At 45.4% G+C, this 26,960-nt stretch overlaps 1 protein-coding gene across 2 annotated transcripts in view; it reads right to left on the reverse strand.

Moving 5' to 3' along the window:
• The window catches only part of LOC138448858 (zinc finger protein interacting with ribonucleoprotein K-like), a 360,764-nt gene that overhangs the window by 192,750 nt on the left and 141,054 nt on the right, over nucleotides 1-26,960 (reverse strand). For both annotated transcript variants that reach the window (XM_069604726.1, XM_069604725.1), the window contains exon 4: nucleotides 23,686-23,760. In XM_069604726.1, coding sequence (XP_069460827.1) covers nucleotides 23,686-23,760 — 75 coding nt within the window. The remainder of the gene's footprint in view (nucleotides 1-23,685; nucleotides 23,761-26,960) is intronic.

Below are 26,960 nucleotides of genomic sequence, written 5' to 3' on the forward strand. Positions count from 1 at the left end.
CCTTGCCATAATTGGGGGAAATTGGCATCAAATAGTTTACCTAGATCTCTAGGGATAGTGGTGCCCAAATAAGTGGTGGCATCCCGTTCTATTTGCATTCCCTGCACTTCAGATTCATTGCTGACTGCACGATCTATAGCTCCCATCGCCATTATACAGGATTTGGTTACATTGACCTTGAGCCCCGAGAAGGAACCAAAGAGGCAAATAAGCTCAAGTAATATGGGAGGGGAATACTGAAGGTTAGTCAAATAAGCCAGGATATCATCTGCAAACAGTCCCCACAGCGAACACCCGAGATCCCACTGTCAGCCCTGATCGCAATGGCCACGGGTTCCATCGCCAAGGCATATAGGAGGGGGGAATAGAGGGCATCCCTGGCGGGTGCCCCTGGAAAACTGCACAAATGCAGATGTAGAGCTGCTAACCAGAACCCTTGCCAAGGGACCATTGTATAGAGCAGAGACCCACCCACAGAACTTAACTCTTAGGCCCATCTTTTGGAGCACCTTCCCCATCTAAGGCCACTCAACACGGTTGAAGGCCTTTTTTGTGTTAAGGGAAAGGAGATAGGTCTATCTCGAGTCGAAGCTTTGTGCATGAGGTCCAGAGTTTTCCTCACATTATCCAACCCTTGACGACCAGGGATAAACCCGACCAGGTCCCCATGCACCAAGGACGGGAGGAGCTTCGCCAGCCTATTGGCTAGAAGCTTCGCCAAGATCTTAACGTCCATGTTGAGAAGAGAAATGGGATGGTAAGACTGGCATTGGGAAGGATCATTAGCCTCCTTGGGCAGAACCACAATAAGGGCAGACATCATGGATAGTGGGAGGGATCCCGTTTCAAGGGCTGCATTAAACATCCTGGCCATGAATAGAGCTAGAGTAGATCGGTAAGTTTTATAGAAGCGAACTGTGGAACCGTCATCTCCTGGTGTAGTGACACTAATCGTGTCAATTACTTCCTGGGAGGTTATGGGGCATTCCAGGGTAGCCAGCACTCTCTGGAGAGAGACGAGGGATGGGAATGGAGTCCAAGAATGGGCCCACATCAGCACCATTGCCTGTGCATTCTTAGGAGTACAGGCGCTCATAATACAGTCGAAACTGGTCTACTATAGAACTATCGTTTAGAATCTTTTCCCCCTCGGGAGAGGAGATGGAATTAACTTTTCCCCTATTTCCATGTACTTCTGCTTTAAAAAGGCCAATTTCCTTTCTGTCCGACCCACCAAGAGAGTTGCAAGTTTAGATCCAAGACTCTGTAATTCCACCCACTGTCCTGGGAAAATCTTTAGTTTCCCCCCTGGTTGAATAGTGGCAATCTTCTCTCTAAGCTTTTCTCCTCGTAATCCCTATCCCTCTTCTTCCTCGAGCCCATCCCCATTAGGCTACCTCTGATTGTGGCTTTGTAGGCATCCCAGACTCCTATGACACCCACCTCCCCATTGTCGTTGATAACAAAATATTCTTTGATGGCAGCCAAAAGGGATTGCCTCAACTCTTTATCCTGCAGCAATGAGTCGTTGCACGCCCACCAGGACCCAGGAGAGGAGGGGGGAAGAATGCCCAAATTAATTTTGACCATGTCATGATCGAACCAGGGAATAGCCTCTACCCCAAACTCAGTGACAGGCTCTCTGAGCGAGGAATCAACCAGAATATAGTCATTCCTAGAGAACGCTGAGTGAGGTTTTGAGAAGAACGTGAAATAAGGGTCCCGATCCTGTCTGGAAGTGTGCGAGTCCAATAGGCCTAATTCCTTGTTAATCCGAAGAAACGTGGTTGCCAGCTTCATCCGATGACGCAGATCAGAACATGGATTGGATGACTTCCTATCTCTGTCTGGACAGAGAACCATATTGAAATCCCCACCCACCAATAGGGTCCCTGAATCCCATAATTACCTCCCGCATCCCTTCCCAAAAAAGATCTTGCGCCTTATTCGGGGCGTGTATGCACACCAGGGTAAACAGCCTATCTCTAATTTCCCCTTTAACCATATTATATCGTCCCTTCGGGTCAAGTCTCTGTGCTTTGGGGGAGGAGTGGGCTCTCAGAGAAAGTAGAAGAGTAACCCGCGTTTCTTTGTTATGTAGGGGGCATATGTTGTATGGGTTTAGCCCTAAAATTTGGTTCTTCCCCCTTGACCCAGTGTTTTTCCTGCAAGAATAGAAAGTGAAGCTTGAGTCTATAGAATTCTTTCAACACCATTGACCTCTTAGTGGGAGAGTTTAACCCTCGCAAATTCAGCAACCCCAGCGTCAGGTGTTGAAAGGAATCGGCAAAAACAAAGAGGTGATGGCTGGAAGGCTTAGAATGAATCTTAACCACTGGCAATGCTCTGGGCAACCCTCCAGACCACCGTTCTTCGCCTGCCAAGCCATTACAGAAGGGGAAAGACCATATGCAAATCAGGCTTGACCCTACCCCAAAAGGGGCAGTCCAGCCCAAACTGCTAGGCCACATCCCTTCTGCACGAGACCACAAGCATCCCCAAACATGTTTCGCCCTTGTTGGGGCTCATCAGTGAGGAGTAGCTTGGGTCTCTAGGCCCAGCAGGCACGGAACCCACAATGGTCTGGTGGGTTGCCCAGAGCTTTGCCTGTGTTTATGATTAATTTAAAACTTTCCAGCCATCCCCTTTCTGTTTTGCTAAGGTCACCCCGAGTGGGACGGGTATGCCCAGACGTGGGTCCTGAGTCTGCCGGGCCTAGAGACCCAAGCTACTCCTCACTGATGACGCCCAACAAGGCTGAAACATGTCTGGGGATGCTTGTGGTCTCGTGCAGAAGGGAATGTGACCTAGGAGTTCGGGCTGGACTGCCCCTTTTGGGGTAGGACCAAGCCTGATTTGCATATGGTTTTTCCCCTTCTGTAATGGCTTGGCAGGCTGAAAAATTATGGTCTGGAGGGTTGCCCAGAGCTTTGCCCGTGGTTATGATTAATTCAAAACCTTCCAGCCATCACCTTTCTGTTTTGTTGAAAGGAATCACCCATCAAAGAAGTGGAAATATCTCATAGCTCTTACTAAGTTGCCCCTTGTGTGTGTTCCATCACCCCACCTCTGTGTAATAAAGTCACTCATTGAAAGTCCCACAGAACTAATACCTTCTAGGAGATTTTGCAAGCCTGAAAAACTCCAAAAAACTGGTTCTAACAATCCCTCCCTTCCCCCACCCTCCCTTCCCCTGAACGCCTGGATCCCAAATGACTTCAACTTGTCGTTAGGTCAGGCCACCAGTGACTTCCCCCTCCGGCTCAAAAGCTCAACATTGTCCACAACAAGAGCCCACCCCTTCCCACCTGAAACAGATTGGTATCAAAGCATAAACATAGCCTTTGTGAACCAAAATCCAACTGATATGTGGCCCCTAGCATGGGCCTCGTCGGATCCACCCAAACAGCTTCCGAGGTCACCTATCTACCCTTACATATGGGCAACCCCTGGCCGGGATGAAAGAATTCTTATGGATTAGATGCATTTGGCGACGCCGGGGTAATTTCCCTGAACTTCCTGTGGCCCCGGACTTTGCGTCTCTCAATGGATGACTTGGAGTTCGGGGGGCCAGAAGGCGCCCTTTCTCGATGAGCGTCGGCGTGCTCCCCGTTCTGATCACCCAAGAGTTCCTGGGACACCGTATCAATATCGTCCTCTGTCACCAAGGTATATTTATAACCATCAACTTCAAAGGAAAGGGAGAACGAGTATCCCCATCGATTTCTCATTCCCTTTGAATGAAGCATTTTCGTCAAAGGGGTGCAAAGCCAACACCTCGCTAGGGTGAGGGCCGACAGGTCCTGAAAGATCGAAATTTGTGCCCCCTCCCAATTGACAGGGCCTCTCTTATGTGCCAGTTCCAGGATCTTACTTTTCTCTGAAAAATAGTGAAACCGCACAAGGACAGATCTGGGGCCCCTGCCAGAAGCACGGTCGATGGTAGGTTCGTTAGTGTTGGCGTTGTCGAAAAGAGATGCGACAACGGCGTTAATAGCTTTAATGATGTCGGATTGGGTTTCACCTTCTCTTTCTGGAAAGCCCAGGAAACGTAGGTTACAGCGGTGCTCCCTGTTTTCTAAATCATCGAGCTTCAGAGTGCAGTTCTCTTCCCTTCTTTCCAACTCCGCCAATCGCATGTCAAACTGGGTCTCAAGTAAATCAATGGATGCTGTATTAGTCTCCAGGGTTTGCACTCGATCATCAATGGAATCAACTTTCTTGTCAAGGGTGTCTAGCCGTACAGCAATGTCCGCTCTAAAGCCACGGATTTCCTCCAACAGGGCTGTCATGCCCTTAGTGACAGAGTTGGCGATGATAGGCTCCAGATGGGTTGAAGCTGCCATGGCAGGGGACAGAGGGAGGCAGGTTGAGGTGCGCCGGAACTTCTGGAGAGAGTCAGCTCAGCTCATACGGGCTTCAGGAGGCTGGGAGCAGTCTAGGCCTCCAACAGGGTTTCGCCGAGAAAAGGTAGAACGGGGGCCCAAGCTAGTGCTGCGAAGGAGAAGCCAGGGGCACAAGGGAGAAGCAATGAAAGCAGCGGGGCTGGATGGCCAAAGGACGAGGCACCCCCAGTGGTCCTTTCGTTGATATGTTGTGCACCGAGCAGCTGTTTTCCACCTGGGTCCGCAGGTTGGGCGGAGGCACGGCCCACACCTCCCCCAAGTTCTCTCTCAGGGATTTACAGCAGATGTCCTAGAGGTCATCAGCAGGAGTGGGGGCGGGTGCGTGGGAGGGGCCCCTGAAGAGACCAGTTAGCCAGTCCAAAGGGAGCAGAGCTGGGGATCCACTCTGAAAGGGTCATCACGTCACACCCGGCCCCGCCGCAGGCACCCTCCTCCCATCCAGCAGCACCACAAGAGCGGGGGTCAGCTCCCCAGTACAGGCGGCAGGCAGGCAGTTGTGCTCTGGACCTCGACCCTAAAGGGCAACAAGAAAGACTGGAGGGATCCCTCCGGATTTTGGGAGGAAGGGGTGGGGGCCCCTAGCACCAACCTTACGATTGAGGGGGAATCCCCAGCCCCTCGATGTAACTCTCCTGGCCTCTGCGGGTGAGGTCCTCGTGGCCTGAGGTCTGGAGCTTCGGCAGCCACCCGCACCTTCCTTATGAGTGGGGGGGGACACGGGTGACATGGGGGCCTCCAAACTTTGTCCCGGCCAGACAACGGGAAATTCAGGCTCTGGCAGTGGAGAGAGGGCTGAAGTGGAGACCTTCCAGAAATGCGGGGCTGCACATGCTGCGGCAGCTCCTCCGGCATCCAGCCAACCCGGCTAATAGGCACGGACAGGAGTCTTGCTGGCAAACGGAGGGCCGGCTTCACTTACTTCAGGCCTGATGGGTGGATGGCAGCCGGCATCACAGTCCCGCTCCGCTCGGGCTCCTGCAACATTCGCCTCTCCCGTGCCGCTGGGTGAAAGCAGCGGGATAGTGGAGATGCTCGCAGATCTTCACAACATTTAGTAGGGGGGTGCGTGTCCCAGCAGTATTCATCATATGAGGCCCGCCAGCAGAGCGACAGCCGCGGTCCCCTCCCCCACCCCAGAGGGCGCTCAGCAGCCATGGAGCCGCAGGCTGAAAGCTGCGTCACGTACACCGGCGCTGAATCGTCAAGGCTCAAATCTCAGGCTTAACAACACCCCAGAGGACCAGGGTTTTTCTGCTCTGGTGCTTGAGGGGTTCACACAGCCCCTGGGGGGAGATGGCACCTCTCCTGGGTGGTCAGGGGGGCTGAGGTCCTTTTCCGCAGACCCGGGGGAGGAGGCTGACGCAGATGGATCAGAGCATCTTGGCGCCCCCTGGTGGTCCTCCACTTCACCTTTTAAGGTCTCCTTGACTCTATCCAAGCATAATGTATCCTTCCTGCTTTTAGACAGAGCAGGTTTCCTTTGCAGAACCCCCAGTTCTGTCTCAAGATCCTTTATTTTCACATAATCTGACTTCCCTGCCCGTGCAGTCCAATTCATTAATTCCCCCAGAATAGTTGCCTTAAAAGCATCCCACACTACTAAATCATCAGTGGACTCCTTGTTCTCCTTAAAATAATTAATAATAAAATTATATAAAGCCTCATGCACTTTAAGATAAAAGTTTTAAGCCGCCATTTATTAAAGTTGGGCCGACCTTTTTCAAAATTCAAGTTTAGTGTGACCAAGGAGTGATCTGAAAGACGACGCTCCCCAATGCTTGCTTCCACTGAATCCTCTACTAATATATCAGAAATTAAAAATGTTCTATTCTTGAATAAGAATCATGTACTGGGGAATAAAAAGAAAACTTCTCCCCAGGATGTATAACCCTCCAAATGTCTATCAAATCAAACATTTCAATAAATCTTTGAAAGACTTTACTCAATTTGTGGCCTGTTAATCTACAATCAGATGACCTATCTAATGTATGGTCTAGTACACAATTGAAATCACCCCCAATTATAATACTATCACCTTTCATACCTCTCAAGATTTTGACCAAGGTATTCAAAAAGACTTCCCCACCTGGACATGGTCCATATACCAAGCCCAAAGTTATTCATCTTTCTCATACCTAACATCTGCCAAAATAATCCAGCCTTCCTCATCCATAAACACATTTTCCACTGTCATACCCAGCCTCCTGCGAATTAGAATTCCTGCCCCTCTAGATATCAAGGAATAGCAATTCAGCAAAACTTTCATTTTCTTAGAGTTATTAAATATTTTCTCTGAATGTTCTAACAAATGTGTTTCTTGTAAAAAATACCACATCTGTTTTCTCCCTCCAGAGCTTGGCTAATATTGTCTTTCTTTTCTTAGGACAATTCAAGCCTTCAACATTCCAAGTGACAACCTTCAATAAAACCATCCCAGAGTAACAGTGAGATACGTTACCAAATCAGCCTGCAATATATCATTCAGCAGAGATATGGACCCTTTAAATTCTCACCCTCTTACCTCACTTAATGACAACAAGTGTAGGATACCCCTTACTTCCCCCAACATACACACAATATATAGACCACAAAACACAGAAACATAAATCCATCTTAATTGGATATTGTCCAAGAAAACAATGGACCTTTTGAAAGAATATTTATGTACAAAATTATCATAAATCTGAACTATACTCGTAGAACCCTGTGCCCAACCCTTATCATGTATTCCATAAAATCCCCCAAAATCCACCATTACTATCTAAGATTAGAACCATTATTGATCAAATTCATTTTAACCTAATTTTCAATTATGTTTTTGAATATAATTCATACAAAATGGCAATCAAATATTGAGGACAGCCCCCTGACCTAAGCTTATGCCATAAAAGGGGATGGCACATGGAGTCAAAGGCCATAGTAAATTCTATAAAACAAATACATATACAATTCTTAAGATCCTGATACTTCGCCTCTATCAAATGAATTAAAAAACGCATTAATGGTAGTACCTACACCACGAGCAAAACCAGATTGTCAAGGATCTAAAATGTTGTTTTTTTTGGCCCATTGCCACAACTCTTTCGCTACGATAGAGCGGAAAATCTTCCCCGGGACATGTAAGAGTGCGAGGTGCCTATAATTCTTAGGGTTTTGACGGTCCCCTTTTTTGTGCAATGTAATTATTATCGATGTTTTCCAGGGTTGCTGTATAGACTTTGTGCTTATTATGTTGTTAAATAGTCTCAGTAATACCGCCGCACACATTTCCGGGGCTCCCTTAAGTGTTAAGCTGGATAATCCATCGGGCCCAGGGGCCTTTAAGGCTTTGCTCTTTTTAATAATTATTAAGATGTGTGAAGGCATCATGAATGAGACACAGACACTGATATAGAGGCTTATCGTGTAAACATTTATTAATTAAAAAGGAGAGTTGGGGAAAATGTCTAACTTGCCCTAAGCTAAGGTGGCATTTCCCTACCTAAACAAAACTAACAATAGTTGTCAGGAAGTCCAAAACAAATGTCTTTCTGTGTCCAAATCCTATACTTGCCCTCACATCTAACTCAATGCAATGTGTAGGGATGTCAGCATCAAATAATATTAAAGTGTTCTCCCTTTCCCATAATTCAAAAAGTTCACTTTACAACAAAGGGGTTCCCTTCCCCTGTCTTTCAAGTCTTCCAATGTTTCAAAACAATGCAGTTCCTTGGGATAGTTAATGTTCCAACATAACTCAGTTCCTTGGGATATTTACCCAGCTCTTCGAGTTTGGTTATTTGTCACCAATTTAAAGTTCAGCCCATCAATCTCAGTTCACATAGGTTTCCTTTATTTAATCACAGTGTGGCATTTCCTTAGGTGGGTGTACTCGGTCTAGGTGCAGTTGTCGGACCGAACGGTCCACCCATTGCAGGTAATGCAACAGACACTCCTTCCTTGGTTCTGTTTCATAGTTTTCTTGCCACAGTTTCAGCTTCCCAATGACGCTTGATTCGGTGTCCTTTTAACTGCCTTTGAAGCTTTATTCTCACAGATTTCATTAACGTTCACTTTTCCAGTACCGTTGACTTGCTAAACCTACAGAGGCTTCCCAGTACACTCTCCTTCTAGGAAACACGGTGGCTGTTATAGTTCAGGTTGCACAATCCATTATAAGCTTCCCAGTACACTCTCGTGCTAGGAAACATTCTCTTGCATACCGGCTTGGCTACTATTCTCGTGCTTAATTATTCTTGGCTCTTGGCAATGCTTGATCATTAAACTCTTAAAAATGTTAGCTTACTTGACTCTTAGTAATGCTGGCTTATTTGACTCTTGGCAATGCTTGGTTTCCATTCACTTTTTCCTTATATTTGTGCTCTAGTATCTTCAAGCGTCCTTTATGTGCTAGATGGAATTACCAATAATTATCTCAGACCAAATAACCGGGCAGAACAACGGAAGATGGTAAAATACTGCTTTAATCTCAATAGAAGAAAGCTGGGCGATACAACAGCTATCAAAGTAGATCCTCAATGGTCACACATAAGCTGCACATAGTTTATATACTTTCACATACGTCATGTATGACGTCATACTGCATGACATTTCATAAAACCTATCTCCGGGAGGGATTGGATTAGGGGAACATATCTACTTATAGAATTGTATAAGGGTTAATATCTCATTGGCTGCCTCTTGTCTATCGGACACGCCCTGCGCTACTTCTACGTACGTCACATACGGATTATAGCAGAGAATATGGCAGCGGACTAATAACTGCTACATTGTGTATGAAAGTGTGTGGCAGGCCTTTTGATTGGTTGGCAACCCTATCCAACCTTGGACTTTTGGATCCTTAGCAGCACGTGAACAGAACGAAACCTAGGTGTTCAAGCTGCGTCAACATGTTCTCTTGCTTTACTTTACTTTAGTGAATTTCTAACGCGCACCGGGGTATACATAGGCTTATGGGTGCACATGGAACAGACAAGACAAACAACAAACAGAGCTACAATATGGGGCCTGAGTATCTAATGTTTCCTACCACTGAAGGTTTTTCACTATTAAGGAGACTGGTGGAATAGTAGAGTTTTTCATTTCTTTTTGAAAGAATCTGTGGACTTTGTTTCTCTTAGGTCTTGTGGTATAGCATTCCATGCTATGGGTGCTGCCATGCTAAAGGCTCCCTTAAGTGTTTTACTAGTTTATCATCTCTGTATTTTCAATAAATGGGTGTTGCTGGATCTTAGAGTCCTCTGACTCTGTTTCTCTACCACTCCTTCCAAGAGGTAGATAGGCATAAGGCCTGGGCAAAATGTATGCACTGTAAGGATCAATCGAAATTGCATTCTAGCCTTCACTGATAACCAGTGTAGGCTTCTCCTATCATTAGATACATGGTCTCCCCACTTGAGGCCTTTGACTGTCCTTACTGCGCTATTTTGAATAACTTGTAATAAATTGATTTCAGTTTGTGTGGCCCCAATAGGTACACTGCAACAATAGTCTATCTTGGCCCCTATTATGGCTCTGGCCATTATGTCCGCATTATTTTGTGATACAAGGGGCAGGAGATGTGTCAGTAGCTTCAGATAGTACGTGAAAGAGGATATGAGGTTGTTAACTTGGGGTTTCATGGATGAAGTTTAATCCAGAATTATGCCCAGCGTTTTAGCCTTTTTTAAGGTCTCGATTTCACAGTCAGCAATTTTAGAACTGTTGAAAGCGGTTCCTAGTTTGGCTAGCTTATTGTTTGTACCCACCACCATTACCTCCGTCTTGTCATTGTTTAATGCTAAACCGTTGTTGACCATCCATACCTGGATTGTGTCATAGATCTTATTTTTACTACTTCTCAATGGTGTGTACTCCTGACAGTGGAATGACACATTGTGTCATCAGCATAGTTGGAAAATATGATGCGCATATGTTCCAGCATATCAAAGAAAGGCACCATAAATATGTTGTAGAAACATGGGGATAGACATGCCCCTTGCGGTACTCCATAGATAAATCTTACTGGTTCCGACTCTGCCTGCTCCCTGGCTACCCTACCTTTTTTTTCCAATTAGTCCATCGTATTTCATCGACTTGATCCTTAGCCAAGGTCTTTCATTTGTAGTTGACCTCTTAGTCTGCTCACTGTTCTGGGACATTCGAGGGAGTGTGAGCACACCACTATCTTAACTGAAGCACTAATGAATAGTCTTTCTTTTGAGTTCTTCATCACGTGTTTGGAGACCACGATTCTGTCCATTTCAGCTTCTCTAATACTGCAATTTGATTTTATTAAATAGGGTGTCATATTCCCTTCTGGCCTTTGGAGACTTGCTCACCCCACCTCACATAGGTTTTTGCCCTTGCATTTGTCTAACACTTGGCACTTGCAAATGTCCTTGTCTCTCCTAATCTTAGCAGAAATATGCCTCATGCACATGTTCTGTTCATTTGACTCCCTTTGTGCATTTCACCCATCTTTCAAAATAGCCTCCTTGATTTCAGGCCAACATACTCCCTTAACCTGCACACGAAAACAGCTTCTTCATCAATTCATTAATTTGCAATCCTAGGCTTGTGTTTTGAGATAGCTGGGTTTATTCTTCAACATGGACTGTCATCCATTTTCTTCCAATGGCCGTCCTAAGCGTTGTGTATATACCTCTTTTTAGGAAGCTTATGTATGCTTTTTCTACCTTGCGTTAAAATGTATTTAAAGTTATTGGTCAGCAAGTTGCTTCATCTTATTTGCACGGTTACTTCATTTTTAGGTACATGTGTCGCTTCGTTCTTCAGTTACATCATCAATCTTAAGTATTTTCAAATCATTTCAACATAGGTTTATACATCATCTTCATGACATCATTCTGCCTTCGTCAGACTTTTACTTAGCGTTCATCCATGATTCCCATGCCCGCATTTTGGCACTTTGGAAGTGGGCATCTTTCTCAGTGACTTCCTTCCACTGTCTCAACATGAGGGTATCTTTTGAATGGCTGTCTGAGTGGATATCGTCTTTCATACAAACGGCGTGGTATGGACATGCCGCATAAAGTAGTGCATGGGTTCCCAATTGTACCTCTTTGTCTGCTACTCCAATAAGAAGATGGTGAGGGGGCAGGGACTAGAGAAGAGGCATCCACCTGCTCCTCTACATATTCAATTTAGATATTCAAAACCAAAAGTCTCTGGCTTCAAAACCACCCATCCACTATATCCAGGGCCCCCTTTTCACCCAAGCGGACTCACTAGCTTTCTCACGGTCGGATTTCCCATTTTGGCGGCTTTCCGAAGACTCATCTCCATTCACGGTCTGCTCGCACTAGTTCCCACTGGCGCACAGCGTCCTCCACGGCTTTCTCACTTCCTAGCTGCTTAATGCACAGCTCTGGTCAGCTGCAGTCAGCGGTCCTGCACCGGCGAGCGTTCGGGAGCCTCTCCAACACTCCCGGTACCTTTGCTCTATAGTGCACTGCTTTCTCCGCTCTGCCTCAGACTGCCAATGAGCAGTTCTTGTTCGTTGCACCTCTCGGGAAGGTGCCTGCTCGCCACCACAGCTTCTGCCCTGGAACTCTCCTTTGTGCATGGGTATTGTAGTTATCCCAGAACTCAACCCTATCAATGTCAGCTCTAATCAACATCTTGCAGGGTACCTACCCATGCAGAAACAGTTAAAATCTTAGATTGGTTTAAACAGCCTTGACTATGAAGGGACGGCAGGCTTGCCAGCAGCACTTTATATCCCCTTTCAGGCACCGATCATTGTGGGCTTAAGATGTTATGCTTCTGCTGAATGTGGTTTGATCTATTTTCATTATACATTATCTGGTTTGTCTACATTGACTCCCTGCTTGTCTGCAGCATCTGCATTTTTTTCTTGCCTAACTTTGCGTCTTTGTTCCAAGGCCACGAAAACATCCTTACCTTTTCCCCCTGTATACTCCTCTAAGAGAATAGTGGGATTTCTTTGGGGTGGCTCCTATGCCTTAACTCATCTTTGCTAATTAACCTTTGTCTTCCCCCACCCCTTGTATATTTTAGTCGATTATCATTTTCTAATTCCCTTTCCTAGGGTAGTGGTCATTGATTACTCCAAGACAGATTAATCTCCCTCCTCCTGGAACTTTGCTGAGTAAGAATAAACTGAAATGTTTGCTACAAACTCCTTGTCGCACCAGTCACCATTTTCGTTGTTTAGGGACTTCAGTTCCTTCCTCGTTTTTGTGTGTTTTTATTAATTTTTTTCCGACACCACTCTAATATTTGTTCCTCTTGGTTGCGCATCCCGTGCTCCCCACTGGACTGCGGTATCCTGCTTCTCTACACACTTACTCATGAGGAGTCCTTCTCAGGGGTAGTCAGATTTCTAACAAATGTCCTCGACCCCACGATTGGTATTCATATTTTTACCTGTTTGGTTTTGGGATTTTTTTTTAACTGGGCTTTAGTACTTTATTTATTTGTACAGTTCTGAGCCCTCACTTTTTTGACTTCTGAAAAATGGAAAACAGGGTTACTTTGCTCTTTTCCCCCACCAAAATCCAGAGATCTAATCCCAGGTCCTAGCTCTCGCTCCTCTACTTCATTGGTGTCAGGTAGTTCTTCAATTACTGAGTTCGGTGAAGAGGGGATATCTTCATTTAACAATGGTATCCTCACAATTTTCTTTATTACTCTTCTGGGGGTATCACATTTCGAAAGTTAGGAGTTAGGGGCATGATTTCTGATGCTTCTACCTCCATCGTTTGACAGCACTTGTTGGTATATATGACGTTACCCTACTGTACAAGCTTGGTTTTTATCTTGTGATTTTCCCCCACCAACAATCAAATTACGTTGGTCGATTAAATTAGTATTTACAGAATTAAAAAGCCCCACAAATTATTTTAACACAAAGTCCTAAGTGGTTAATAGACACGAACCCTGCGGGGGCAAATCCGTGGGAACCAACTGCGGTGAAAAATACCAGGGGGCTTCCCTTTCTGACACCAGAGAGGACTCACTACTGTCAGAGTCAAATAACAAGTTTGGTGTACCCTCATTCAGGCTAGGGGAGCCAATCACGTCTCCTTGGACTGTGTTTTCTTGATGTCCCTCCAAAAGGCACACCCTGGGTTCTGATCCATCACAAATAGACACTATGTCATCTTGGTTAGCACCTCCAAATCACTCCCAGAACATACATATCCAGGTATAGTCATCATTTTGGTATCCAATATTTCTTTTGCCAAAGATATATTACATCTTGTGTGAATCTGTTCGTAAAACTCTGCAAGTCTCCCCACTAAGGGAGAACAACGCCATTCCAAACTTGATTTACAACCCGGGTGATTGCTTTACTGATTCCACCCTCGGGAGACAGCTTGTAGACAACAGAGACCATGGAAGCTTAGATGGACCTTACTGGGTGTGATCAGGCACTAGTTCTGGTGTCAAAACCAAATCATTAACGCCTTTCGGGCCTCCCATTATCTATTCGTCTCATTCCGGGACAATGAGGTTGATCTATATACAGAGCACAGTTTCGGGCATTTCACCCACAGCAGGGCTCCGTAGATTCATCTACTTTGCCTTTAGCTCCCGCTGTTTTCACTCCAGCCCCACACTGCACACGCAGTTTAAAAGCTACCAATTTAGTTTCCTGGCGATTCCCACCCTCAGCGGCATACTGAAACAGATGATTTCCAAGGATAGAAACTGAATTACCTCCAAGTGGACAAGCTGGTCAGTCAGTTTGGGTCAGGACCTCTGTACTCTAACTCGTATGCTCTCCTCGTCGTTGCTACCGCTGACTGCCTCAGACTACCAGTAATTCTGCCAGCACTTCCGCCAGCGCTTCGTGCCACCCAAGGATTTTAATGCGGCTGCCTCCTCTCGCTGGTTAAAGGGAAAGCAAACCTTTTCCTCCTCACAGCACAGTGTAGGGAAAACAACTGCTTCCTCAGACTTCCAGTACTCCTACCAGCACTTCTGCCGGTGCTTCACGCCACCTAGGGATTTTAACAAGGCTGCCTCTTCTCGCTGGTTAAATGGACAGAAAACATTTTCTTTTTCATGTCACAATGTACTGAAAACAACTCTGGCTGCCTCAGACTGACAGTACCTCTAGCAGCATTTCCGCCAACCTGGGTGAATATGTTTCTTGACACTCGGCCCCTCACACTTTATGCTCCCATTTGTTCTGCTACTTAACCATCCTTGTCCATCCTGTGCCATCTACTGCTTTTGCTCCTTCACCCTCAGTCTCCTGCGAGACAGGCATGGTATGAAGAGGGACACAGACTTAAAAGTAACGGTTTAAAAACCTTTATTTAATAAAATTCTGGGGTTGGTGTAATACCTAACTGGCTCTAACGCTAAAGGGATTGTTCCCTCAAACTGATGTTTAAGGGCCGTCAATGTCTGCATGTCCAAGGCAAAAAAATCCATCTGTGTCTAAACCTATGCTTGCTTTCACCCTTTGACAAAATGTGGTAGAAGGTCTTCGTAAAAGAAAAATAGTGGTTCCAAAAATAAATATAAACCAAGGCTAGTTTGAGGTGGGTTTTCCATCAGGTGTAGTTCTGCTAATGTCATATAAATGTGTACAGTCAAAAAGGATTGTTCTTGAAACCTTCTCCACATGGTTCTTGCAATATTTTCAAACAACTTTCAAGGTCTCTGGATTTCCTTCCCCAAGCTTCAATTCTCCAAGTTTCAAACAGAAAACAACACTCTTCCTCGTAGGCTTCTCAGGGTTCCCTTCCCCAAGCTTAGGCCCCTTAGATGCAACACACAGCTTCCAATAACTCTGTAGGCCTCTCAGGGGTCCTTTCACCAAGCTTAGGCCCCTGTTATGTAACACAAAGGTTCTGCGTGTCAGCATGCACCCTTCGTTAATCACAGTTCTTTCTGGGGCAGTATCAGAGACCTTCGAGAACGCCAGGCTCTTTGCTCAGCCTTAGCGCGACCACTATGATGAATAACCCCTCTCCTTTTCTTCTACTTTCACAAGTCTCTTAACTTTCCCCTGGTGGGGTGTCCTGCACCCCTTTCTTTTCACACTTTCCATACCTTTCATACTTTCTTCCTGCTTTACTGTGCGCACTTGCACCCGTTTCTTGCTCCTTTTCACTTTACTGTACCTCTTGTACACTTCTCACTTTGTTGTGCACAACTTCTTTTCTTGTCCGCGCGCCTTTCACTTTTAAAGTTCATGTATACTTTTAACTCTGCACCCCAGCACATTGACCTTGCTTCATTTCCATCTTTCCTTCTGCAACACTTGCAATACGCTTTACTTTAAACTTTCTTTACTTTCATACCGCTTACAATGTTTCAATTCCGCTCCAGTCAACCGCACGCTACCAAGTTTCTTTCTTCCTTTTCTCATGAAACTGACCAGTAAGCGTGGCACACACGTCCCAAGGGAATGTGCAATTCCTTAAAGACGTCCAGCAGCTTGCAGTCAAATACCTCACTCCGGCTCGTTGGAGTCTCCCAGATTTATGACCCCGGACTCCCCTACCCAGGTGATCCTCCCTCGATTGTCCACCCACAGGGTTGGGATCCAAAAGTGATGGTCCTTCCCAGGCTACCTGAATAGAGGAATCTCGTGGCTTACCTGGAAGAATACCCTCAGGTTTCTCACACTCCCCATCAATGGAACATACTATAACCACAAATTAAGGACATTCCAAAAGTGACTGGTTCCAAGATAGCCTGTAAGAATTACCTTCTCAAAGGACAGAGCCGCAGAGACTTAAGCCCTAATCCTAAATCTAGATGATTATTTGCTGGAGTTAGTGCATGCAGTAATCACTAATAACAGATTTAGCGATTTGAGGCATCCAGTATTTCTGTAAATCTGCATGCATTAAATTTAAAAACGTGTTTCATCCATTTTTAACTTCATTATCAGGAATAGAAAATAGATTGTCCATAGTAGCGGATCATGCTGCTATATGACTTATTTGCACATTCTGACCTCTTTGTGCATTAAAATGGAAAGGGGGTGGGAAGGTGTGCATTAGCAATGTCCACATTTTCTCCCTCTTTTGTTGTCTCCATGCAGAAGCTTGGGATTTAAAAAAATGTTTACCTCCATCTCTTAAATGGAGTTTAAAATATATGAAGTAATCACTTCATAACCAGGCAGTACTTATTGAACGTTGTAGGCCCCAGGGAATACTGAATGCAGTAAATACCCCCACAGGCCATAATATGAAATCCAGGCAAAACATGCCCCATTATCAAACACCCTTGAGCTCATTTTAAAGAAAAACGTAAATTGCCCAGAGGTGCAGCTTACGTTTACACTTGCGTGCAAACAAATCCCCTCCAGGAAATGTTCATCATTTGCATTGCAGAGTATAAATGGGCAGTGTAAAGAGGTGGCGGAAGCCTCTTTACACATCTCTAGTTACACTCATCAATGCAAATACAGTAAATGCTGTCTGTCATGTACGTACGCATGGCAGGCAGCGTTTACAATGATTTACTATGAAACGTCCTGCTTTTAGATGCGAAACCAAGTTGTTTTTGAAGGCGCAGGGCAAACGAAAGGCAGAAACGTAACTCTTCTTATGCCCCTGCACTCTGCCTTCAAAAACAATCAAAATCCCTAGAGCGTAAAAACCGAGGCGTTAAGACAGGCATAACCGTGTTACGCCCATCTTTAACCCCTCCATTTACGCTTCAGGGAAATTGAAAACAAGCTCTTCTCTTTTTACCTTTAAGGCCAAACTATTCATGAGGGCTTTAGACGTCTATCCCTTCCAATGATTCCCAATCAATGTTATCCCATGATTGAATTTATATATAGGTCTAAAAATACTGTAATTAGTGAAGATGTATTTAAAGTCAGTCGGCTCCATTTCCACCACCTGCCAATAGCATGACTTTGTAAAGGTTTGTAAAGCACCCGGAAATGGAACTTTCAATGTCCCCACTCTTTCTACGAGTTTCAGTGACGTCCCTATGGTCACTGAATTGGGGAAAGTTTTCCTCATGGTGTACTGCACTTTGCTTTGGGTTCCCAAATCTTATCCAATATTCAGTAGTCTTCTTGTGGCCACTGGGTTGAGGACGTTCACCTCTATTGCTTCTTTCAACTAATTTAAAGTCCCAGACCCTTCTCTCGGGGTGAGTGGTTTTGCTGTATCCACTGAGACGAGGAAGTATTCCTCAGGATGCACTTTCTTTTTGTTATATGGGTCCCGACCCTTCTCTGGTGGTCAGTGGTTTATCTCTCTTCAATGGGACGAGGAAGAACTCCTCGGATGCACTCTCCCACCCTTCTTGGCCCACGGTCAGGCTCTGCCACATTGATGGCGGGAGGCCGAGACACCTCAACTCTTCCTTTGTCCTCGCTGGTGCACCCGTGCCTCCTTTTACTTGTTGGGAGCTGCTAGCATGGTGCTGGTTCTTCCAGGGACTGACGTAGGTCTCTTCCTGGCTTCCTGCGGTCTTCAGTGGCTTAGCAGCGTTTCAGCATTTGTCGGCCCCCTGGAGTTTGGCATTGTTGTGGGACCATTCAGTGCACCCCTTTGAGAGGTCACACTAATGCATCGCCTTCTTCCACCGGTCCTTGGATCCGCTCCCATTGGGCCCACTGGAGACACTCCCTGCTTCCTGCTCGCGTCTACCAGCTTCCGGTCTTCGCCACTTCTGGCCTTCTGTTTTTGGCAGCTTCCCCCTTGAATGTTTGTACAGATTTTGTCTCTTCTTATACTTTGTTGCCAGCTCCTCCCTGGCAGAAAGTCCTTTGTTCCTTTTAACATTTTCATCTTTATGCCTCCTCAGGGCCACCTCGTACCAGTACTGCCTGGCCAGTATTTTTCATATCTTTTGCGATCTTTTGCGATCGTCCTAGTCTTTTCAACCTGGGCTGTACTGAAGGTATTACAATAGTACCTATGTTTGTCCTAAAAAAGGAGTTTGTGATGGAAGGGGGGCCAGAGAATGTCAGGATCTGACATCAACTGAGGGCCTATAACCTGAGTAGTCGTACTTGTCCCCAGTTGAGGAGTTGCGCCCCGCTCCCATGAGGTCCTCCCACATTAAACCATCCATAAGGTGACTACTGGGTTGTGGCCTCACCTCCCTAGCCTCATGGGAAGAGGCTCCCCTCTGGGAAGAAGGGACGATACCTAGGGAATGGTCACATACCCTTCCCCTCATGCTGCTTTCTTCCCCATCTCCCTCCAAGGGAAATTGTGACAGAAAGTTGACGTTACCCTGTTCTCCTCCTTTCCTATGTTCCACACTTAAGAAAAATCGAGGTAGGTCTAAAAACCAGCGCATTATCCTTGGGTTGGTGTCCTTTTAAACTGAGCCAAGTAAGAGGCAAGTGGTCAGTCATTAATTTGAATTTTATGCCCGTCAGGTAGTATTTCAAATGACCCACTGCCCATTTTATGACTAGTGCCACAATCTCGATGGTAGCATAGTTCCTTTCTCGTGGGAACAACCGGGTGTTCCAAACCATGATACATTTGTGATAGTACGGCCCCTACCCCAACCCAACCATGGAAGCTTCAGTTTGGAGAAGGAACTCCTTATTAAAATTGGAGACCTTTAACACTGGCTCGCTACATAAGATGGACTTCAGTGTGTCGAAACTAGCCTGATCTTTCTGCCAGCCTAGTTTTTCGGGCTCGACATTCTTTAACTTGTCGGTAAGACCAGAGGCTATGGCGGAGTAGTTTAGGATGAAGCTCCGGAAATACCTGGCAAGTCTCAAGAAAGATCTCAGATCTCGTTTTGTCTTCGGGCAGGAGTTTCCTGTACCGTTCAGACTTTTTCTAACTGGGGTTGGAATAGCCCGTTCCCCACGAAAGAACCCCAAGTATTTTATGGCCGACTGTGCCAAATGGCACTTTTGGGGATTTATGGTCAGACCAGCTTGTCTCAGGGCTCTATTGACTTCATATAGGTGGAACATGTGGTCTTCCCAGGTCTGACTGCATATGACAATATCAACCAGATACGTGCCACAAAAGTTGGAAAAGGGTCACAAAATATGGTCCATCAATCTCTGGAAGGTGGCAGGTGCCCCCTGAAGTCCAAATGGGAGGTCTTTGAAATGAAATAGTCCTCTGGGGATGGAGAAAGCAGTCTTTTCTTTGTCTGCGTGGCTCACATGCACCTGCCAATAGCCTTTGGTTAGATCAATCATGGAGATATACACTGCCGGCCTCAATCAGCCGATGAGATCATTATTCGAGGCGTTGGGTAAATATCGAATTGGGAAATAGCATTCCATTTCCAGAACTATATAGAAAACCTCCACAATTGGTCTGGTTTGGCTAGAAGGACTATGGGCAAGGACCACAGACTTTGAGATGGTTCAATAAAGTCTTCAGTGATAATTTTCTCCACCTCGTGGAGGACTATCTCTTTCCTTGCCTCTGGAATGCGATAGGACTTAAGATTGATGATCTTGCCAGAGGGTGTTTGAATATAGTGTTCGATTCCCTTGACTTTGGATGTCTTGTTGTTTCTCTTTAGGAAGATCGGAAGGGACTAGATTGTTTTCAGTCTCTCCATCAGATAACAAGGCGGCCATCAAAACAGTGGTTGACTCTACCAGATCTTCATTCCACTCCTTTAGGAGGTTGACATGGTAGATTTTAGACTTAAGTCTCCTATCTGGGTGAGGGACTCTATAGTTGTACGGGCCTGTCTTTTCCAACACCTCATAGGGACCATGCCAGCTGAACAGCATCTTATGTTCGGAGGTAGGCAAAAGCACTAGTAGCTTTTGTCCGATGGAAAAGAAACGGGGTACTGCCTTTTTATCATTCTGGGTCCTCTGGGTGTCTTGGGCCTGTCCCAAATGTTTGTGTACCGGATTTCTCACAACAGCCATATGTTTTGTTAATACTTTGTGTGCTTTGAGACTTCGATAACACAGCCTCTTTCCTTTCCTGCCACGTCTCTCGTAGCATGTCTAAGACATCTCGGGGATCACTTCCATACAGGAGCTTGATGGGGGAAAAGCCTAGGGATGCCTGGGGAGATTTCCTAATTGCAAAGAGAGCCCACAGAATCATCATGTCCCAATTGTGGCCGCCTGCCTCCACAATTTCTTTATAACACTCTTCAGAGTTTTGTTAAAGCGTTGTACCAAACCGTCCGTTTGTGGGTGGTATGCGAAAGTATGCAGTGTTTTAATTTGGAGCACCTGTTTTACCTCTGCCATCAGTTTGCTCATGAATGTAGTCCCTTGGTCCATCAATATTTCCCTTGGAAAGCCCACCCATGACAGAAAAGAAATCAGGTGTTTGAGGGTCTGTTTGGAGGTATTATTTCTCATCGGGAAAGGCTTCTGGGTAACATGTTGCATAATCTAGAATAACTATAATATATTTGTTGCCTAATTTACAAAGTTCCCATGGATCTACGATGTCCATTCCAATCTTTGAAAATGGGCTGTAGTGGTGCGGGTGGTAGGGAATGCAGGGCTGTCTTTTGGCAGTGGCAACATGTTGCCACAACATTTTCTTACATCAGCATGTACCCGATGCCAGTAAAATCTGTTGACCACTTGCCCTTGGGTTTCTGCTGTCCCAGGATGACCGGATGTGAGGTGAGAGTGTGCGATCTCTAGGACTAATCGCCTATGGCTCGCTGGAAACACGATCTGTGTTCCAATTACCCCCTCTGGTGTGATATCTCCTATACAGCAGGCCTTGCTTTAAAAAGACAAATGAGCCATCTTTTGCTCTTTAATCCTCCTCAGGAATGACTTTGAGGAAGGTTTCTGATAGGACAGGGTCATTGCGTTGGACAAATGCTAGGTCTGGAATTACTTCTGTGTCCTCTTCCCATAGACGGGGGGGGGGGGTTGGTCGTCTTATCCCAGTTTGGGGTTCCTTATCAGCCTCTCCAAAATGCTTAGTGCCTCTGTCGTGAGATTGTATTCTTGTACCTCCACGTGTTTGGTAAAGAGGACTTGTTCTGGGATACCCTGGGCGATTTTCTCCCCAGCTTTTACTTGGTATGTTTGTTTCCCATTGTATTTTGCACAAGGATTTTTATGTGACCCCCCTATAGTCTGGGTCTATTACGCCTGCCATTATGTCAAGCCCGTACCTGGATGCTAGACTGGATTTTGACACCAGGTGTATGTAGGTGCCCTTGGGTGGTGACAGAATCAATCTGGCAGGCAGTAATTGGCGTTCTCCTGCTTGCATGGAGATATCCCTATTACTGTGCAGGTCAAACCCTATGGATTCCCTAGTAGCAACTGTGGGACTATTGGCTTGGTTCCGAAGTTTGGAGTATCTTAGAGTTCCCCAATTTACATCCCACTTTTGACACCTTATGTAAAGGTTGTAGAAGTATGAGAAGGACCAAGAGGAGGCATGGTTTTGGTTATACACTTTTATTGAGCTTTGGAAAAACCTATCTATACCCATCTCTATGAGGGGTTTCCCTGCCTCAACCTAAAACTAAGGAAGTGTCAGAATGTTTGTCAAATAATATTCACCGTCCTTGTCCAAAACCCCACTTGTATCCCTTACACTTAAACCTAAGAATGCTAAATAAAGTAAAGTCTTTCACCAGGAGAATGACTCCCATCTCGTGGTATTCAGCATAGATAAAAGTCCAAGAGAATGTCTCCCTTCTCCTGACACAGTTCAAACACGAAAGATCTTCAACCAGGAGAATGCCTCCCTTCTCCTGGTATACTAAGCTCCTGGAACAGTTCGAACATAAAAGATCTATTTACAAAAAAGGCACAAGCCAGGGGGAATGACTCCCCTCCCCTGACATTCTCTTTAATTCAGCTTTCAGATTCTTTACCACCAGGAGAATGCCTCCCTTATACTGGTGTCTATGGATAAATCACAATGTCCACACACTTTGGACCAGGGTAAATGACTGCCTTCCCCTGCTCCTCAACAGGCAACTTGTAATGTCCTTAACTCATTGACAGCTTGGCAATTATGTTGGCTTCTGTTCCCAGGCTCTTACAAGTTTCAGGGAGTCTCTCTGGTCACTGAATTGGGGAAAGTTTTCCTTTTGCTGTACTGCACTTTGCTTTGGGTTCCCGACCCTTATCCAGTATTCAGTAGTCTTCTTGTGGCCACTGGATGAGGCGTTCTCCTCTATTATTTCTTTCCATCAATTTAGGGTCCTGGACCCTTTTCTGGTGGTCAGTGGTTTCAATCTCTCCACTGGGATGAGGAAGTACTCCTTGGATGCACTCTCCATTAGTTATATAGTCCCTTTTCTCTTATACTTTGCCGACAGCTTCTTCCTGGTGGAAAGTCCTTTGCTCCTTTTTACATTTGCATCTTTATGCCTCCTCTAGGCCACCTCGTACCAGTACTTGCCTGACCAGTGTTTTTCACATCTTCTGTGATCTTCCTCGTCCTAGTCTTTTCTAGCTGGCCTGTACTGAAGGTATTACAATAGGGTTCCAAGTCATTTCATCGCGGGATGTTTTTTCGCTGTTTTTTTTGGGGGGGGGGGTTCTCCCTTGATCCTCCTGATTTTCTAAAAAATGAAATGTTTTTTTTTTTTGTTCGAAAAAGATTTGCGGTAAAAAACCCCGCGAAAAACCATCCCGCGACGAAAGGACGTTGTACCTTACAATAGTACATATGTTTTTCCTTAAGAAAGGGGTTTGTGATGGTTGTTGGGGTGTGACGTCAGCTGAGGGCCTATAACCTGGATGGTCGTACTTGCCCCTGGTGGGGCGCTCCTTCCGCATTAATTGGGTAGCAGCCTCACCTCCCTAGCCTCATGGGAAGGGGATACCCCTGGGGAGAAGTGACGACACCCAGTGAATCACAATGGCCCTTTCAGCTCCCACAAAGTGAGATCCTTTGGACACAGAGGCCTAAACTCTTCGGACTCCACATCACTTCATATTAGATTTTAAAGTTAGCATTGGTTGCTAAGATAACCTGATGTTCTTCATTTTCAAAGGTAGGTCCGACCCCGCCCCCATGCTTCAAATTCATAGCCAAGTAGCACCAGCACAAAAAAGGTTTGATTTATAGTGGGTGCCGCATACATTATCAAGCACAATCACTCACTTGTAACTTATCTGGGTTGAGAAAAGATCACCTACATTCACAAAACGCAACAACTCTTGGCAACTGTAAAATCCAGAGACATCTTGAAAGGGTTCACTGGCCAAATAAATAATGAGTCAACAAAAAACAAAAAAAGAAACTCACACTAAAACCTTAAAATAACTATTTGAATAATAAAGTTCTGACTTACAAGCCAGGAGAAAGTCTTCTACCCAAAGTAACTCACGCCGTCAGAAACTTAGAACTCAGAAATATTAGAAACACACCTGGGTTGAGGTCACTGCTGCGTTTTTTCACTTCCTCCCCAAGACGATCAATGTAAATCGGAACCGGCTTTTCATCTTTCATCAAACAAATAAAAGTATTGAAAAGTTAAATCATGCAAAACAATTTAACCTTTCTTTTTCCTCAGAAAGTAAACAAATAATGAGTTTGAACAATTTCAGAAACAGAGTTTGAAAGAAACATAATTTTTTCAAAGCAATGACTGAGGCTTTAAAACATTTAATTTCATCTAAGCAGTTACGATCCCTCTGTGGGTTGATGCATCTGCTGCAGAAATATGCGCCAGACTTTCATCCATCAATGGTTGACAAAGCTTGTACTGTTCAGTCAGATAATCACATGATATCTAGAGCACTGAAAAGCAGCCAAACAGTTGCAGCTAGCAATATAATCAAACAGAGTTACTGTGAAATATGAACACGCAACCCCCCTTTTCACCTCACAAGGTGCATCTCCTCTACCTGCCTAAAACAGATGATTTGGTGCGATGCGAGTTCAAAATATCTGCCCCCCTACCAGGCTAGGCCACTTCCCGTTACAACCTTGCTTAGCTTGCTTCATAACAGAGTGACTCCATCTATTCATTACAGGGCAACAGGACCTTGCGCTTTGAGTACTTGAAAACAGTAGCTTACACACATTCACCATTGCTACATTGACAAGGTCAAGTTTATTTTGAATTTCTTCAAGACATGGGCCCTCATTACAAAAGTGGAAGTCTGGAAACAACGTGCCAGTGATTCCGTGATTACGGTTGCTGGAAACGGTGCAACCGGATCTACGGAATCACTGGCAAAATACCAGCTAACTTGTAATGAGGGCCATGGGCAGAAATAATACAAAAACATTGAATCCAGTGCAGACTAGTCACTTTATGTCTCCTCACCTGAGGCCAGCGTTGAGGTTGCCAGCATTTCTGGTTATGTTTTGAGTCAGAGCGTGTGTCACCCAAGGGGGGTCCCTTTTTTCCACATCTAATAGTCGGTGAATGAGCTACAGTCTCCACCTGTGGGGTGAAGGTCTACTTCAAGACACTGGTGTATAGCTCACAGTGTGTCCGACTATCAGGTATCCATCCTTCTCCATATCAATTTGAGGTTTGCCTGTATAGAGGCTATGCACACATGAGTAGCTAGCAGCCATTATATTCTCACCTCTTCCAAACCTGCCTTAATTCATCCTAGCACTATATTAAACTAATTCTGTGGTTGCACAGAGTCTGCCAATCGCATATTCCCTTCTCATAAGCAACCTGTAGTCATTCAGCCTTCAATCCATAATGGTATCCAATATCTTTCGAGGGTACTCTACTTGGCCCCTTTTTCTGGTCAGGCTGGTCATGCTATCTGGTCCTGTCACAGGTCCACACAGCCATTGGTTCAGTCTATTGTCAGTCATGCAGTCAACACAATACAGCCACTCCCTTCCTATTTCCCCAGAGATACCAAGCTGCCACTGCAGTGTAGGGCCATCGAATAAAAAGACAAACAGCGTGATATCACAGTAAGAACTAGTGATCTGAAACTTAGCATTCACCCATCTACTGGCCAGTTAAATATGAAAAAAGCATTCTGAGTTCAATGAAATGACATGAGGCTTACAGATACATTGTCATTGTTAGGATGGTATGGCCACACTTTTCGCCTTACATCTTTGGACAAATGGCTCTCCGGTTGGAACAGCTAAACTCGTCAAAACAGATATTTTCTGTACAAGTGTTTACCTTTCTTAGTTCTCAAAAGAGATTCGAGTAATGGATTGGATAGGAAAGATGTTTGTAGACGTAGGACTGAGGTTCATGGGTAAGCTTAATTCTGGGACTACTCGACAGAAGCAGACATGTGGGCAAGAAGGAAACAAGACTGGGTGGCGGTCCAAAATAAATCACCATGGAGCCAGAGAGAGCAGGAGGTTTGTGTAAACTCCCTACCAGCAACGAACTTCACATTAATTGGTTTTCACATGGCAATTTCTTTTTAGCTCGCCTCTTCATTTTTCCTCACCCCTTAACATCTTTTCAATTTCAATACATGTAGAATATGAATCAGTTATTAATAATCTGTAAAATGCTGCTGTGCCTTTAGGTATGAAAGTACAGAAGCAATGGACTGGCTTGCAGTAAACAAAAATAGCCATTAATGTACATAGCACATCAAGTGGTTCCAATCAGCTTCCAGAAAATGAACCCAGATGAAGAAAGATGCAGACTTCTGCGGTGGAGACCCTTTCACGACATCTCACGGGTTTGAAGAAAGATTGTTCCAATGAAGGTCACCATGGTGAAGCGGCGGTAGGTGATCATACAGCGGCGTACACAGAAGCAGCCCCAGCACAGCTTCCCTTGGAGTGAGACAACAAAAAATGCAGGAGCAGAAGCTGAAGATCTGCAAGGTTCCAAGGCTCGACTCAGAACGATGACGGCTGTAGTGAGGTAGCCAAGGAGAGAGCTGGTCAGTCTACCGGGTGGTCCAGGGATAATTCCGAAGACTCCCAAGGCACAGATCCTCGAGCCCAGGTTGAGACTGGTTGTTCCCACTGGTTCAAGGGTTGAAGTACCGATGAGGGTCTTCTGAGATCAGGTGGAGGAGCAGGTCTTCACTGGGCAAATCACTCGATGCTGGTCAGCTGCAGGACTCATCCTCGGGTCGTCAGCAGGTTGCTTATCTTCATTGAAGTCTTGGCTCCAACGATGATCTGAAGGAGCCCTCCTTTTATCCAAGATTCAAGCTGGGATAAAATTCAAGCCCACCAATGGTAAGGATCTGCACCATTTAAACAGCCAGGGGTTGTCCAATCCTGGACAGCCACTGGTCACCACACCCGTTCAGCAACAGACTTTCAGGAGCCAGAGGATGTGGACTGGGACCAGACAGTCCCAGCCCCCTCCTCTGGCTCACACACAAAGCCCCCTTGCCCGCGAAAGCCACAGCTTTCATCAGGAAAGGGATTTCCATATAAGGCATTTTCTGACCTGAGAAGGAAGGAATAAGGCAAAGAACAACATGGACAAGAACAAGCACAAAATCTCGTGGCATGGCCATCATAGGATGCTAGTCACCTTTAGTAGCCATTCGCAGTAAATGCAAGAGTACACAAGAAAAATATAAAAAACTGTAAAAATCACAGCTGCCGCCAGCTTGTCCTTACTAAGTACCTTTCCCATTCCTACCATTGTGCCATTTCCCTATTTTTCTCACCACTTGGGTCTTTCATTCTGCCTTTTTTCTTCTCGTTTTCACCCTCTTCATTCTTCTTT

This window comes from Ambystoma mexicanum, chromosome 1p, assembly GCF_040938575.1.
Source record: "Ambystoma mexicanum isolate Mex_15411 chromosome 1p, UKY_AmexF1_1, whole genome shotgun sequence".
Lineage (NCBI taxonomy): Eukaryota > Metazoa > Chordata > Amphibia > Caudata > Ambystomatidae > Ambystoma > Ambystoma mexicanum.